The 16,806-nt window shown below is 33.5% G+C and overlaps 1 protein-coding gene and 1 non-coding gene across 4 annotated transcripts; one reads left to right on the top strand and one right to left on the bottom strand.

Moving 5' to 3' along the window:
* Positions 1-982: 982 nt before the first annotated feature.
* Positions 983-9,729, bottom strand: LOC142607337 (putative NOT transcription complex subunit VIP2). 3 transcript variants are annotated; one of them, XM_075778786.1, is made up of 14 exons: positions 9,565-9,729; positions 8,196-8,324; positions 7,394-7,502; positions 7,142-7,320; positions 6,576-6,957; positions 5,987-6,196; positions 5,789-5,890; positions 3,883-3,971; positions 3,385-3,576; positions 2,672-3,103; positions 2,536-2,588; positions 2,409-2,450; positions 1,342-1,486; positions 983-1,235 (listed from the first exon to the last, which is right to left on the bottom strand). In XM_075778786.1, the coding sequence occupies exons 2-14, from the start codon at positions 8,211-8,213 to the stop codon at positions 1,176-1,178; spliced, it is 2,013 nt and encodes a 670-aa protein (XP_075634901.1). In that variant the 5' UTR covers positions 8,214-8,324; positions 9,565-9,729; the 3' UTR covers positions 983-1,175. The 3 variants fall into 3 exon arrangements, with proteins under 3 accessions (XP_075634901.1, XP_075634902.1, XP_075634900.1); XM_075778787.1 differs by having other exon boundaries at positions 7,433-7,502; positions 9,565-9,714; XM_075778785.1 differs by lacking the exons at positions 8,196-8,324; positions 9,565-9,729 and having other exon boundaries at positions 7,394-7,541.
* Positions 7,394-7,474, top strand: LOC142608505 (small nucleolar RNA snoR35). Its single transcript, XR_012839534.1, has one exon. It is a non-coding gene; the product is annotated as a small nucleolar RNA snoR35 (small nucleolar RNA).
* Positions 9,730-16,806: the final 7,077 nt, after the last annotated feature.

Genomic DNA, 16,806 nt, shown 5'->3' with positions numbered 1-16,806 from the left:
AGATTCTGTCTATTAGTGAAATAATGTCTGTCCTTTCTTTCTTGATTTTAGTCTGTGGATCTTCTATCTATGAACGTCTATAGCCTATGTTGTCATTCAAATCTTAGGGATCCTGAGAATCTTGGAATAGTTCAGGATGAGTCCTAAAATTTGGTGTGGGGGAAGATTCTATCATGGTATTATCTTCATCATTTGAAATTTGTGATGCTGCCTCTAATAGCTGTCTTGAGACTGAAGCTAATGGGCATTGAACTTGTCTTTTCTCAAGACGGAAATCAGGGGTCGAGGTGTCTGTTTTGCAACACCACCTGCAACAAGATCAACATCCGCAAAACCACCCACACCTACTGCGACTCCACTCACCCATGTCACAACTTGAGAGAGATGAATTAAAAAAAATGGGAGCAGAGGAGTTTACAAGAGCTACAAAGCTTATGTATTTTAGACAAAAATATAGAGTCGTAAATTTTTAAATAGTGATGCACAATCAAATGCTTATCAACAAAAAATGCGGGAGATTTAAAATAAATAAATAAACTTAAGTTACGATATCGGTCATTTTAGAGGGTAAATAAGAACCTATTTCAGAGAACACAACGTGAATCCTCTTAAGCCTCAACACATTTCTTTAATAGAACCATAATTTTTTTCATGTAACCGATACTGTCGCACACACGTCAAACTTCATCATAATGATACATGCCAGACCCCTGCTGTCTTGCACCTGGTCTCCCAAGTTCCGAGTTCTTCCGTTGCTATCTCGACTTGTTACGATCAAGATTAAATGAAGAAGACTCGGGTAACCGAGTACACAATTTCTTCCACTGAAATTACAGTAACGTAAGCACCATAACTCACACACTACAACCATTTTTGGCCAAAAGGGTTCGAATCAATTATTTGAAGGGGTAGTGTTAAGAACTTCCAAGACCAATGGATAACTTTGAAAACATCCAAAATTGAAGGGGGACAAGGCTGTCAATAAAGCAAATGTGTGTAAAGACTAAAAATTGATTATGTAAAGGGAAAAATAAAAGATACGACTAAAGATCACTACAACAAGATTGATAAATTGCTTAAAATTGCCAGATACAAGGCTGTCAATAAAGCAATGTTGCTAACTTGGTTTCTAATAGGATCCAAACTGAAACTTTACATTGTGAGTACAATATCTGTTAATGTTGAGGTAGCAACGGTCTCTTTTCCATCATCTCATACTGGACAATGAAATTATCCTGCAACCAAAATTATATGTTGGACACAGTAGAATTAATAAAAAATTGCTCAAACTTATAATTATATAGAAAACAATTTAAGGAAATGGGTGTCATTGGTCCAAACCTTGCGGATCATTTCAAATGTGTTTGGATCAAAACAGTGATAAGATCCTCTCTCATGAGTGTTTGTCTTAGCAAGCGGCTCCATGTTGGGGGCTCTTATGAACCATAATCGGTGCTCTTTGTGATAAAACCAGCCTTTTGCGTAACTGCCAACAGGTTTCACAATGCTTTTAGCAAAACAAGCTTCCATACCTTGTTAGTAAATATTGCATAAGCTAAAATACAAGTCACACAGCAGGTGCATGTTCGTTAGTGGGAGTGAAAGCAACAAAATTAAATATCTTTGAAGAGCTGGAACTTCATATTTGTACAAATATTTATATATAAATACTTGAATATATATACACACACACACACATAATAAAAGGATATAAATTTCTCTGGAATTCTAATACACATGTATTGGCAATCTTGTGAACATGAAGAGAATAGAAAAGAGTTTTTAACAAAGAAGATTTTCTTTAAAAGCAATTTCTCTGGAATTCTTTCAGCGGGTCAGTATATAGAATTTTAACCAAAAAAATAGGACCATCTAAAGTGATGGACTTCCGCCATCTGCAGTGCACTCTCACGAGCACAGGCCTTTCCAGTGCCAAAGAAAAATTAGACAAACAAAAGGTATTGTCAGACTCAACTTTATAATTTGTGGATTTAATTGTGGCCAAATCTGCACTAAATACAAATTCACACACAGCAAGGAAGCAGCACCCTCTTGGGGCAAAATTAGATATATAATAACTAATTCAAATCACAACTCCAACCATCCCATATGTTGTCCTTTTTTATCTTTGTTGGACTAGAAACTTACTAGTAGATGAGATTTCACGAATATTTTTTTAACATTCATAGGATAGAACCATTATTCTTTCTTCAAATCAAATTTGATACAGACTACAGAGAATTTCTATTTAAAATAAAACATTTTAAAAAATAAATATTCAACCATATTAGAGGGATAATCCTGGTTCTCACAAAAGATAATATGATTCAGGAATTTTTCTAATAGCCTGGCTTCACTTTCATAATGTTATGCCTTACATTGTACACACACATCCTGAGAGAACTTACAGTTCATTAGCAGCATATAATTGGGCTTCATCTTTTGGCATGCTGCAAAAGAGGACAATGATTGCATTAAATTTAATATCTTACGAGTCAGACAAGGGAGCAACAGAGATGCAGTAAAGAAAAGAACCTGTAAAATATGTAGAATAATGTTTCCAAATTAAACTTTGAAAAGTAACCTTGCTGCAACCATCCAAAAGAGATTAGAGCAGGAAAAATACATTAGCTTTCTCAATATCTAAAGGAAAATGATCAGCGCAGCTCACATGTAGAGGAGGTGGTTGTTTGGCATAATAACATTGTGGCACAGTAAACTCTGGATCACCTTTAGCCGGCTCATCAGACCATGGAGAACCAAAAGTTTTGTGAAGATTTTCTGGTGAATTCAAATTTAACCCAAGGGTTGTCAGGTCAATTCCAAGAGCAAGGGATGTCAGATCGGGATCACTCATCCTTATTACACTTAACAAGCCAAGCAAACCAAATGGATCTGGAGTAGATTGTGCAGCCTGGGCCTGCGCAGATTTAATGCCCTGATCCCTAAATGACTGATTGACAGTTGACATTTGTTGCAGACGAAATTGAGACTGGCTCTGGTGTTGTTGATACTGCTGGATGAGCTGATCATATGATCCCATACCAGATACTGTATTTGGCGAATTTAGAGGTCTTAGTCCAATGCCAGGAGGCCCACTGGTCTGAAGGAAAAAAAAATTTACGATGTTAGGTATACTTTTCATATATTGATGCAGGAGATAAATGCCTACAAATTAGTCCTATGTTGACCAACACAGCATTTATATAGTCCAACGCTCATAATTTCAGAAAACAAAACAATGTCAACAATGCACATCAAATGTACACCATGGTGATTCCAAATTAAATTATAGAAGGGGAGGGGGGGGGGGGATTAATTTCCGCAGCCTCGAAGATCCCCTATTACTAGAAACAGACAAATTACAGCAACAAATTAGAATACCTGGGAGTGATACGTTGAATGTGAAGATGGGAACATATCTGAGCCATGTAAATGGAGAAGGTCCTGATTGTTTAAAGGTGAAAAAGAGACACCACTACTACTGACTGATGGAGCATGTTGTTGTTGCTGTTGCTGCTGAGGACGATGGGATGAGTACGTTCCACCTAAGTTAAATCCAGCAGACCTACCCATCTGCACATTGACAATTGGAAGAATTAGTGAAAACCCTGATACACAGCATATAGCATCAACTAGGAATACCCAATGGTTGTTTGCCACCCCAACATTACTGATAAGAACACCCATTTTCATGTGAAATGGTGGAATCAAACTTTTCATTTTTTCATTTATGAAACTCATGACAAGAAGCCATTAATCTATTAAGTGGCAAAATTTGTTTACAGAACTAATTAAAATGCTATCAATTTTGATGGAGTGCCACCCCATTGTAGATTATCAATCACACACATTCTTCAATTTATACAATATAGGACTCACAGGAAAGTGCTGTGATTGCATCATCGAAACAGTATTGTCATGAAGTTGTTCTTTCTGGTGCATATCCATCGCATAATCTGCATTACCACCTGCATAAGATCTAATGACACAGTCAACAACAAATGCTAAAACAACCAACCAAACTTTATTACAAGAACAAGCCATACTTCCAAGCTATAAGTGTACTTGAGTGATAAGAACATATATCATCCATCTGCACCCAAAGGTGAGAAGGGAAACGTCCTAATGTAGTATGCAGTTTTTTCTTTTTCTTTTTTAATTGGTAAGTTACACAGGAACCCTGTGGGTCATGAACCCATGACCTCCTCCATCCCATTACTATGAGATGAGGAAGTTCCACTTCAGCTCTAATTGGCAAAATATAGAACATAAGTTATTATATCAGTTCAGCATGTACAAAGATCTTTTACATCCAATTGCAAAGAATCATCAAAACACAGCAAAGAAGTTGATCCAACGGTAACAATATGCATATTCCAAGACAAAATCTTGAGTGATGCAAAACATAAGTAATTTTCAATTCTCCTTAGCCATACATAAAATTAAAGATGCTTGATCCAACAAATGTAGATGGATTTTTTATTTATAAATAATTAATAACAAAGATAGATGAATTTTCACACCCAAGATCCCTATTTTCGAGGTGGCCAATATCAAAAAGTATAGGTACAGTGTGAGGGGTGGAGAAAGCTGATGCATAGATATTCAGGACTATAATAGCACCCTCGTAACAAGATGTCACGTTTCATTGTCAATACACTTACGAAAAGAAAAAAACAAAAACAAAACAAACAAACCTTGCATCACAGAAACCCTATGCAAAATTTCACACCACCTATGTCTCTTTCTTTTATTTTCTTTTCTTTCTTTCTTTCTTTTTGCTTTTTTTTTTTTTTTTTCTTTTACATTTGGCTATAATTCATCAATACATAAACAAAACTGCACTATAGTTGGGAAATTGGATCCTTGGAAATCGTTAATGATAGAAAGGACCATCTCAATTATGGAGCATTTCAAACCATCAATTATTTATATTATATGTCGTAGTAACAGCTTCTTTGGAATGAAGGAAATATATGGAAAGGAATGGAATAAAAAGGATCTTTAAGGGATGGAAATCACTCCATCCTTCCAAAGCATTCCTCCCATTTTTGGGAGGAACTCTCATTCCTTTCTATAATATAATGAACACAAAATAAATTTTTTCCCTATTTTTTTTTATAAAGACAAATAAAAGGTGAAAGGCGCACTACTAAAATTATAGATTTCCTTCCTAAATTATAGATTTCTTTCCTTTCCTTTCTTTCCATTCATTCTATTATAAAGTCCCAAACAAAGCAGAAAAAAAAAAATACACCATATTCCATTCCATTTCTATACAATCTACTTTAATCCATCCCATTCCATTCTTTAAAAAACTCCCAAACAGTGTAAGAAAATGACCTCATCAAGACATCCCTATCAATAGGAAATTCATAACCAAGCAAAAACATAATGAATTTAATACAAACTCAAGCGGCCATTATTATTTTTTTTTTAATCCATCTAATATTTGAGACATCATACTTTAATGTCATCATGTCAATCCTAAGATACCAGGAAAGAAAAAGCCCTAAAACCCTTATTCTCACAAAGTACAACGTGCAATAAATAAGCTTTTGCATTAGCATTATTGGCTGCTCTCCCACTGAGATTTGCCCCCCTTGCCAGTTAACAACGTAAATCTTAAGTAGCAGTCGAAACATAAACCTAGTTCTAAGGTATTATCTTCCATGCATGGCAAGTAATATTGGCAAGGAAGCAGGGTTTTAAAAAAACACAAAGAATGCTTTACGGAAGAAGAAAAGCCAATATTTATAGGCCAGGTCAAAAGAATATACAGCACCTTTAAATCCTGGTAAAGCTGGAAAATCTTCATTTTGAATGCTAAACTCTTGGTTTTGTTGAACAATAGGACTAACACCAAGCCCTTGCTTTCGTAGTGAACCTGTAATTTTTATTTATTTATGGCATATCTTAAAATTGACAAAGTGGATATACGAAACATACAACAAGCACAATTGCAAGATTTTCCTTTGTTTACCCAGTTGTCCTTGGGGCCCTCCAGCGGAACTAGGACGACTTGTCAACTGAGGGAAGTCGTTGATGTCAAAAGGAGAGCTGTCATTAGAGTTCACATCATTTAACATTCCCATAGAGCTTAAATTATTTACTGCTTGGACATGGCCTTGAGAAAGTGTAACTCCACCAGTGGGATAGGAATTTCCTAGCATAGAAATTACCTGCGGAGAACCTGAATCCAGAAAATGTCATCTCCATATAGAATTATAGCTCATTAAACATATCAAAACATAATTATTTATTATATATTCATAAAGTTAAAAAGGATAAAGTACAAATATGATGAACAGCTGTTCAAACCACACAGCAATTCAGAAGAATTGAGCCAAAATAAGCACATGCATATAAGAAACACAAAACACATCTCACTATAGAGATACTAGCACAAAGCATATAATAAGAACATTAGTGCAATATTATCTACAAGTGAAGCAACAACTAAGTATTTACAGATGCATGCAGAAGAAGATACTTCCAGAAGTTCTAGAGTAAATCATCTTTCTCTTAAGCTGCTTCCATACAAGTAAAATCACCAGCTCACGTTAATATACCTTGTGGAAGTGCACCACTCATCAATCGATTTTGTCCTTGCACATTCAAACTTCCGGATCCACTATTTCCACCCAAAGTTAGCCGAGAAGTAAGACCAGGAACAGATAGTCCTCCACCGGAGGTTATACTCCTCCCAATGTTGCCTCCACCAACCATGTTTCCCATAGAACTTGTAATCCGAGGACCCGCATTTCCCAAAATTGGGGATACTCCCAATCCTGGAACAGCATTCCGGTTACCAATTGCAGCAGAGGTTGGGAGAATTCCAGGAATAGAACCGCCAACTCCATTTGTGCTATTACTAAATCCAGGGTTTCCTACAACACTAATACCTCCTCTATTTGTGACTCCTGAATGTCCATGGGAACTGCCATGAGATAACTGCAAAACAGTTTTTGAACAAAGAAAAGATTGAGGAGATGGTCCAGAACTATGACCACGTGCAAGTATAATAACACACACACACACAGAGATAAATAAGAGGAAAGAGAAATCTCAATCAAACTACAATCAATTATCTCGAACCATTTTTAGCAATGGCATATGGCATAGACAATACAAGCACCTGAGAGAGAGCGACAGGAAGATTATTTGACGCAAATCGCCCACTAGAAAGGCTGCCAGTAGGCTGTTGAACCCCACCAGAAGGAACATTATTTATTGCTGAGTTTCTTGATGTTAGTGCACCAGGCATGTTGGGAACGTTAAAGCTCCCATGAATATTGTGCAGCCCCTGAATGGTTCCTGCCAAAAAAATACTTGGAATTTCATTAATTCTGAAGAACACATGAGTGAAACTACAGCAATATCTACCCACCAGTGTGATGAAAAACGGGGGAGGCAGCACCAGACTGACCAGAGAAAGATGTAGCAAAAGATCGCCCAGTACTATCTGGAAGGTTTGAAGCCGAACTGTTGAGAGAAGACTGCAACGAGAAAGCACAGTACATTTCACAATAAACAGATAAACCAAGTGAATTTGAATCACATATTACACACACACATGCACAAATAAATAAAGAAGACAAGAAAACATTGATTGCAAGTAATGCATCCAAAATGCATAAGAAATGTCACCTTTAACAGAAGTAGAGGTCTATAAATACTAATTTATCCTTAAATATTAGAATGTCCAAGAAAGTAACCTAGACTATGGGACTGTAAAATCAGCGTACAAATGCTACCTTCCTTTCAGATAATTCCATTATAAAACTAGATGCCTAACCCTTCAGTATGATCCTAAAATTCCAAATACATCACTTGTTTATCTCCAATTTCTACTGACATCATATACTCCATAATGCAACTATGCTAAAAAAAGCCACATAAAATATGCACCACAAATCTAATTACAATGATTCACCTCTCCCAGAAGCCACAAAAGTGGGAGCTTTGTGCATTGGGTATGACCTTTTACAATGATTAAAAGAACTACAACAAAAAACTGCATGTTTCTTACAGACCAAAACTTAACATTCAGCAAGTAAATGCTCCAAAACTGTAGCAATATAGAATAAATCTGTAGGTATAAGACAACAGACAAAATAACCAAGACAGGCAGAGGTGGCCAAAGCTCACAGTCCACAGAAAGAAGAATTCACGTAGATAAGAGACAATACATTAAGTAACCCCGACATTGCTTGAGCATCAAAAAGTCATTCCTTGTTGAGAAACACCACGCCTAGTCTAAAGAGTGAAAAGATTGGTGGACAATGAATAGTTTTGCTCTGTGATACTCAACTTATAGCCTGAAAAGAACAACATGTTTGTAAGAGAAAACTCCAAATACTGAAAGAAAATCTGCAGCAAACAACCAGTAGAAACAAATGAACAAACCACGAATGTTGCAAGCACTATACACTCGTCAAAATACTTATGATTACTACACAAAAACTACACACAAAAAAAAAAAAATCCCATGACAAAAACCTTATGCTTCTCTGAAGTTTTAAAACCTAGAATCACATTGAGGTTTATGCCAGGCTTTCTAAATAAAACTACTGTCTAGCATCAACAGTGCTTAAAAATAAAATCCGGGGTTTTCGTACTTTATTTTGTGAACATAAATAATATTTCAACTTTCAACAACCACACTTTGACACATGAACAGGTAACTGATTTGAAAGAAACCTAGAGATTAGTACAACTTCAGGTGTAAAAATCAGACCGACCCAACCATATTACTATCACACTACATAAAACAACTCCATTGACAATAACAGAACCACCTAAGAATAGAGCTCTGAATTAGTTTAAATGTCAGAACATTTCCTCACAGACACAAAATAAAATTGTATTATGCATCAAAAAATAAATAATACGCAATTGGAGATACTACAACAACCAAACCTTAATCCCAAAACTTCTGAGGATATTCTACTCGTACTATAAAGCTAAAATTAGCTAACCATAATCTTTTCCATACCTTAATAACAATTCAATGCAATGTACCTACCTAGTGTTATTATGCAACATGCAAGACCACATAACTGAGGTTAAATCACCAAAAAGAAAAACAAAATATTACTTTTCCGTTTGGTTACTGTGAAAAATGAAAGATATAAGAGAAACTACGAATCCAAAGTGCAGATTTCTCATCTTCTCAGACTGTTTGACTTAGTTAAAATAAGCTTTCCATTTCCCCTAAAAATACTAATCCAGCACTAAAACGCGTATTTCACAATTTCCACACTGTTTTCCTGCCACAAAATTTCTAAGTCCCCAAACAGAAATTAAATGCAAAAAAAAAAAAAAAAAAACTTACTATTCCTACACTAAAACATAAATTTAAAACTCAAAAAATCAAAACCTCATCGAGAAACCCTAATTTCGCGATCGAGATTGATAAAAGAAACGATAAGAAACAGTTTAAGAGCGACATAGAAAAGAGGATCTGAACCGAACACATGAACTCGTAGCGATTCGAGATCGAACTCGGGACGAGTCCGAATCAACTCGGTCGCGCACAGAGAGAGATAGAGAGAGTACCTGAGAAGTAGATCAGCGAAAGAGAGAGACACAGAGGGGGAAAGGAAGGGTTTTGATTCGGAGTCAAAGAGCGAGTTTGGGTTTTTTTTTTTTTTTTAAATGTGCGTGCGCCCTAAATCGAGAGAAGGGAAAAAGAAAGAAAAAAGAAAAGAAACACGGAGAAATAAATAATGGCTTTTATTTCACGATAATTAGAATAAAGCAAAAATATTAATGAAAAATTGGTATAGTTTGTATGCGGCGGAGCCTTGTTGAAACCATTTATATACATGTGACCTTTTGATGATGTGGATAGGAGGGATGTTTTCTTTCTTTCACTTGTTTTAAAAAATGATTGAAAATCTTTTTTTTTTTTTTTAACGACATTAATAATATTTTTACAATATTTTTACAATAAATTATATGTAGTAAATTGTTATTGGTTTTAATTTAAATTTATTATAAAAATTACTTTTTTTTTTCTACCAATAACAACCTGCCACTTATAATTTATTGTAAAAATATTGTGGACATAATATTTCTCTAAATAAAAATATTGATTATGCCTATTTTAAATTTGATTTTATCTCTTAAAGCAGTTGCATCAATTCATCTAAAAATCTATTTAAGTGTAAGAAACTACTTTTTTCTATTTTAAATAACCACTTTTCAAAACCACTCACGTCATATTATCTATTTTATACTTTATTTTATTTAAAATAGTTTTTCAAAAAATAATAATAATAATTTTTTATTATTACTACTAATCTCTGAGCACGCACTCACACTCATAGGCTCTTCTATTTTTTAAGTAAAGGTTATTAGTTTGTATCTACGATAATTTAGAAATATATATTTTATTTTTCAAACAAATAAAAATGATAAACTTTAAAGATAAGCGATAATTGTAATTTTTTTTTAGGAAATCTCTTTATTAATTCAAAATGAAATTTGTTATTCGACGTTTATGACCTTATTTCTAAATGAAATCACCCTTAATTAATGATGGTATTTTTGAACCACATAAAAGTCCAGTTGAAAAAGGGGAATTCTCTTATACTATATATAGTACTCAGCTCTCTCTTTTGCTCAGGTCCCTCAAATTTTCTCTCTCCTTTAAGCTATCTCTCATACAAAGTCAACGACATCGAAACACCAATTCTCCTCTTTGAAATGATCAGTCAAAGCATATGGCAACAACGACGATTTGGATTTGGGTATGGGTCGATGAGTTTTTTGTTGAAGGTTTGATTTTGGGTTTTCCATTGTTGAGTTGTTTGTTAAAGGTTTGATTTTGGGCTTTCTGTTGGTGGGTTTAGGTTGATTTTGTGGTGATGGAAGTTAGGTGGTGGTAAGTGATTTGCAAAAATGTTGTCTTGTTTAAATGGAGAGAGTGTTGTAATAAGTTGTGGTGATGGTAGTTGGGCGGTGGTAGGTGATTTGCAGAAATGTTGTCGTGTTTAAATATATATATATATATATATATAGAGAGAGAGAGAGAGAGAGAGAGAGAGAGAGGGGGGGGGGGGAATTGGGGAAGAGACGCATGTGAGGAAAAGAGACTACAAAATTAGTACATAATAGTGTATATTTGCACAAGTTTAGCTAACTTATGTGGGAGAATTTGGAATTAAATGTGCAAGATTGGCCACTTTTTTTCATTTTATATTTCATGGATGTGAATGCTCTTATTTTGGGAAATAATACTTTAAATAATGTAGCACTAATCCCCACACAATACATGGTGATGGGCTCATTGGTTTGGAAACCTAATCCCATAAATCATACCATTTTTGTATATCAAAATAAAATAATGTAGCACGAAGTGCTTCTCCTTTTCTTTTATATTTATAAAATACAAAAGCATCTTAATTTTTTTTTTTTCAAATAACAAAAATCTTAGATCTTAAATTTATTCTCTTTGTAGATTACTAATATTATACCTACTCTTTACAACAAATAACAGTTGCTTTAAGTCATGGTTTTAACAATTGAACTTGTTGATTGGAATAACTTTACCAAGAATTACCCACCAATTTAGTTTTTAAAACCCAAAATAAGTAGAAAAACAACCATAGCCTTCAAACCGCAATTAAATTGTTCGGTCTACTAACTTGTTCAAGAATCTACTAATCAAATATGGTTTTTCCCCCCTAATCTTTTGCTTAAGACAATGAACAAAACAACTTAAGGGCGGTAATGTCTAGTAGTGTAAGCCCAAATCAATCTCATTCTCTAGAAGCACAAGTCATCAGTCAAGTTTGGAGAAAGACAAGTCCCTAATCTCATTCATCGAACTTAGACAAATCCATCGATTATATCTCAAATACCCTCCAATGATTTCATCGTTTTGATTTTGGTTGGAAAGGAATTCAAAATGGGAGGGAGTCTTTAAGAAAAAAAATGATATTATTATTGTTGTTGTTGAGCCTCGATCATTGTGGGTTCTAGACACTGGCTCGACATTCATATGCCTAAACTAATCTTAATATTTTTCTTTGTTGCGTGGCTATATTGGACCTTTTAATAGATTATCATGTGCGAGAACCATGATCCAAGAGGATTAGAATACTTTTTAATAATAGAATAAAAACACTTGATGGCAAATTTGAAATCTCAAGGTGGAGATTCAACTATCTATGTTATTTACTATCCTAAGGGCCTTACATTGGAATGGCTACTTAATTTAATTATAGAAGCGAAAAAAACTCTAAGGGTAAATGAATTACATTAAACGTTTGAAATTAAAAAAAAAAAAAAAAAAAAATACATGGCTTCAGTCAAAATCTAGTAAAAATAAAGTACATCTTTTGTTTTGTTTCCTAGTTGCACCAAAAGACCATAAAAATGACATTACATCCGGAAAAAAAAAGAAAAAGAACCTAATCTACATCCCTTAGATTACGTTCGAGGCCAAGTTCTAGATTAAAAAGGTATTAGACATCCACCTTCTCTAATCTGAGACTAGTTCCCTAGGCCACAATGACAAATTTAAACAAATTCATCCAACTAATTTACAATTTATTCAAGATACTAGATAATTGGAAACAAATCTTCAAGCTACAAAACTTTTGCCTAGTAGTTGGTGTTTGATGGGAATTGGGAATCATGTTTATTTGGATTGCAGTTTAATTATGGAATAACATGATGTCTAAGTTCAAAATATGTGAGAAATGAAAGAATATTATGTTTGATTCAGAAACAAATTTGTTTCCTTAAGGACTCAGGAGGGGTTAATTCAAAAGAGTACGTGAGTTTAACCACAATATGTATGTTTACTATGCATAACCTAGAACTTTAGGTCCTATGACATGACTTTATATTAGTAGGTTGTGGACTTTTGGGTATCTAAGCTATTTTCATAAAAGTATTTTTGTGGCCTTTGGTGAATTGCATTGGGTTAGAGAAGTGAAATCAAATTATAGTGTTTTGATTTATGTAAAGTGATATGACTACTGATATATGCATTTATAGTTCTTATAGCATTACTCTTGAGAAATCAAAAGGCATACATTACACCTATATGCAGAGTGTTTTTATGCTCTTGACCTATTCCTTTTAGAATTGTAAGCTTTGATTTAGAACTATTAGATTCCCCAAGAATGATCTTCTCTTGGAAATTAGATTGAATTGCATATTTGAGGTTTGTAGTTACAAAATTAGGCAAAAGTTCATAGATAAATATTAAAGACAAGATAAAATTCAAATTATTGATAGATGTGCAATAGGATATCCAAATTTTTTTATTTTATAGTCTTACATCAAATTGGCTTCTTTTGATATCATACTAAGGACAGATAGGAAATTAGGAATCAACATAAAGTACAAAGATATAAACATTAGGGTTTGTAAGATATGTCATGTTATTGAAGTTTGTGAATGTATTCGATAATATGTTTTTATTACTATTGATATGTAGAAAAAATGGTCTACCTAGAGGTTTGAAATGTGTCTCCACAGAGGCAAATTCATTGTACTAAAAATTGTAATGTAGAGAAAAATTTATGATTTGTACATAAGAATGTTCGTAATGGTCCAATTGACTCTATTTCAAATCCAAGATTTTTGATTCAATGTAAACCTAATTTAGATTTTCATCTTGCTATTTTTATTTTTATAGTGGGTAAGAGATCATATTACATGACTTAGAACCAGTGTGGCCGATACCGTACCGGTACCGGCCATACCGGCCGATACATACCGTACCGGTCAATGCACCGGTACCGGTATACTTCTATATTGTACCGAAAAAAATACCGGCCATACCGGCCACGTACCGGCCAATTTCGGGCAATACCGGGCGTACCGGCCGGTACAGAAAAAAACTTTTTTTTTATTTAAATTTTTTAGTTTTGTAATTTTTGAATTTTTGTAAAGGCATAATCGTAACTTATTTATATTAATTTCTTAGTATTATTTGTTTTCTTAGTATGCAATGAACAACTAAGCTTTCTATATTTTATATTGTGTGTTTTTTTTTTCTTTTATTTGATACTAAAATCTAAAACTATGAATAATTTGTTCTGAATTGAGGTAATGTTTTATAATAAACTTTTATATTTACTATAATATAAGTGAAATATTATATGTTTATAAACATGGTTCTAGAGATTTTGGTGTGTGTGTGTGTGTGTCTATATATATATATATATATATATATATATATATATATATATATATATATATATTTAAAATAGTGGTAAACCCGAAACGGTACACCAGTATTAACCGGTATCCGAAATATATCGTACCGGTGGCCAAACCGGTACAGCCTCTGGTACGGTATTGACTTCTTTGCTTAGAACTGCCAAATTTGCTTTGATCTATTGCATTGCTGTTGAAATTTTAAATTTGCATAGGATTTAATGGATAGAGAATATGGTTGCAATTTGATAGCTAATTTTTGTTTTTAATCGTTGCAACATTTTGTTAAATTTGATTGAGATAATAAGTTTTATTTTTAGATTGTTATTATCTATTTAGTGTTTGATAAGAAAAGGTTTTGTTTGTGACCATGTCGCATCGTCACTAAAATTTTAACTCAATACACCAAAACAAAGAACTTCACAAGTGTTCTTACTCATTGAGTTGATTGTGATTTGTAATATATATTACTTTGACTGATTTCTCTTTTATAAGTTATGAATAATCTCTTTTATAGCTTGCTTATCCTCATTATGTCAAATGTTTTGATTAATCATATTGATAATCTTCTCTCTTACAATTTTTACTTTATTTTTTGCAAAACTCTCTCATACTTTATGAATATCTTTTTTCATAAATATTGTGCTAAAGGTGAAGAGTCCCACTTTGTAGTTAATAAAATTTTAAAGTATATAATATTGAAACTTTTAAACTAATGGCAAGTGTAATGGGAAATATAATTTTGTAAATTTTGATTAAAAGGACCCAATGTTTCCAATGTATATAAGCTTACCAAAAAATATGAGGAAAGAAGAATAATTTGTTTTTTTTTTTTGGATGGTGTTTAAAATTTTGTTGTTTATGGCTTAATTGGACAGTTGGGTTATGAGAAATTGTTGAATAATGGAAGGAAAAAAAAAAGATTTCAAATTTCAAATTTATTTGTTGTATCAAACTTATGGCGTGAGGGAGAGAAATACGAATAAAAACAATACTTTTGTAACAGTTTAAATCTTATTTTTAACTTTTTGAATGAAACTCTAATTATTTAAAGTATATGTGTTGTGTTGTGGCTAGAACAATAGTATGATTTTAGATAAATATAATGGAAAGGGAAGAAAATAGTTATCTTTTAGAGATTAGTTAGCTCATTGGATGGTGAGAAAATTTGGGGACTGTTTGGTTTTCAGGAAATTGTTTGGCGTTTGAGGTGGGAAATTCAAAGAATTAATAGATAGAATTAGCTAATTGAATGATTAAATTTCATTAGTTTGTCATTTTAAGCTAATTGTTGTGGTTAGGAAAGTTGTTTGATTTGTGAGTCCTGAATATCTATCTTAAATACTGTCTACATTTCACAATAAGATAGTTTTTTTCATTGAGTGATATCAGACCTAATACATAGTTTTCTTGACACTAAGGTTGGACTGCATGCATTTTGTAAACAAATTAGCATCTTGTGCTTCTCCACCAAGGTCGGATTGCATGCATTTTGTAAACAAATTATGCACAAGAAAAACATAGAAAATGAGAAATGACTATAAGCAAAGCTTGACAAATAGATATTAAGAGAATAAGTGTGCATTAAGGCAACTTTAGTTAAAGCTTTTAGTCATTATTACAATGGGCCAATATCTGTTAAGCTTAAATACAGTTTAATTGGATCTCAGAGCATTAATTGTATCTTAGGAGTAGAAAATATGAGATCACGAAGAACAAATTTATTGGTTTGAAGATTTTAAAGTGTTGCAAATTTTTTTTTTCCGTTTACTTGAATGCTATCATTTGTGGACAAATTGCAATATATATCCGATGATGCACAGAAAATTAGTAGGATGAATGCTTCGAGCTTCAATGGACTTGAGGTTGTCTAGAAAGCCTAAAAAAGAGAGAAGTACAAGATCAAAGGTGACTGGGTTGAACCGGCCAAGAATCCTCCGATGCTTAAGTTAGTTTTTCTTTCAAGAACTCAAGAATCCCAACATTTAGGAATGGCGGAACCTTACCTTCATTTGGTATGGATGAGTCCTTTTATAGTAAGTTTTGGAGTGGTTACTTGTTTAATAACTTCCTCCACGTGGATGGAAGTTAGAAGGTTCAGACTTAACGTCCTTAACTGCTATAGAAGATAGAAAACTCAGACTTATCTACTACAACTACTATTAGAAGTTAAGAACTTAGTGGGAAGTTCGAGCGATGAGTGAGGATTTTGCTCATAACTTGTACTAGTAGAACGTGGTCCAGATTATAAGCTTTTGGATATAAACTTATTCTAAAAATTTTCTAAGTGTTGAGGGGTCGTCCATCAGGTGCTTCCTTGATGGACGACCTTCATACCCACGGACGACCTCCTGATGATGGACAACCTTTTTATGCTGGGTTAACATTTTTAGCCCTGGACAACATTATGGATGAATTGGAGATAGTTAGATTTTTAGTTCACTATCAGTTGAGCCCTTTGTCCAAGGGTCATCCAGAAGACTATAGTAAAATTTTTCAGTTTTTTAACACGCGTCAACATTTTAATGGTCAATAGTTGCACCACATGTCGTCTTTTACCCTAGTTGAATTTTATTGTTCCAGATTGTGCCACGTGTCATAATCTCATTGGTTGACTTG

The sequence above is a fragment of the Castanea sativa genome, chromosome 8 (genome assembly GCF_040712315.1).
Source record: "Castanea sativa cultivar Marrone di Chiusa Pesio chromosome 8, ASM4071231v1".
NCBI lineage: Eukaryota > Viridiplantae > Streptophyta > Magnoliopsida > Fagales > Fagaceae > Castanea > Castanea sativa.
Note: the sequence above shows the minus strand (reverse complement) of the source record. Positions and strands in the feature narration are given on the sequence as shown.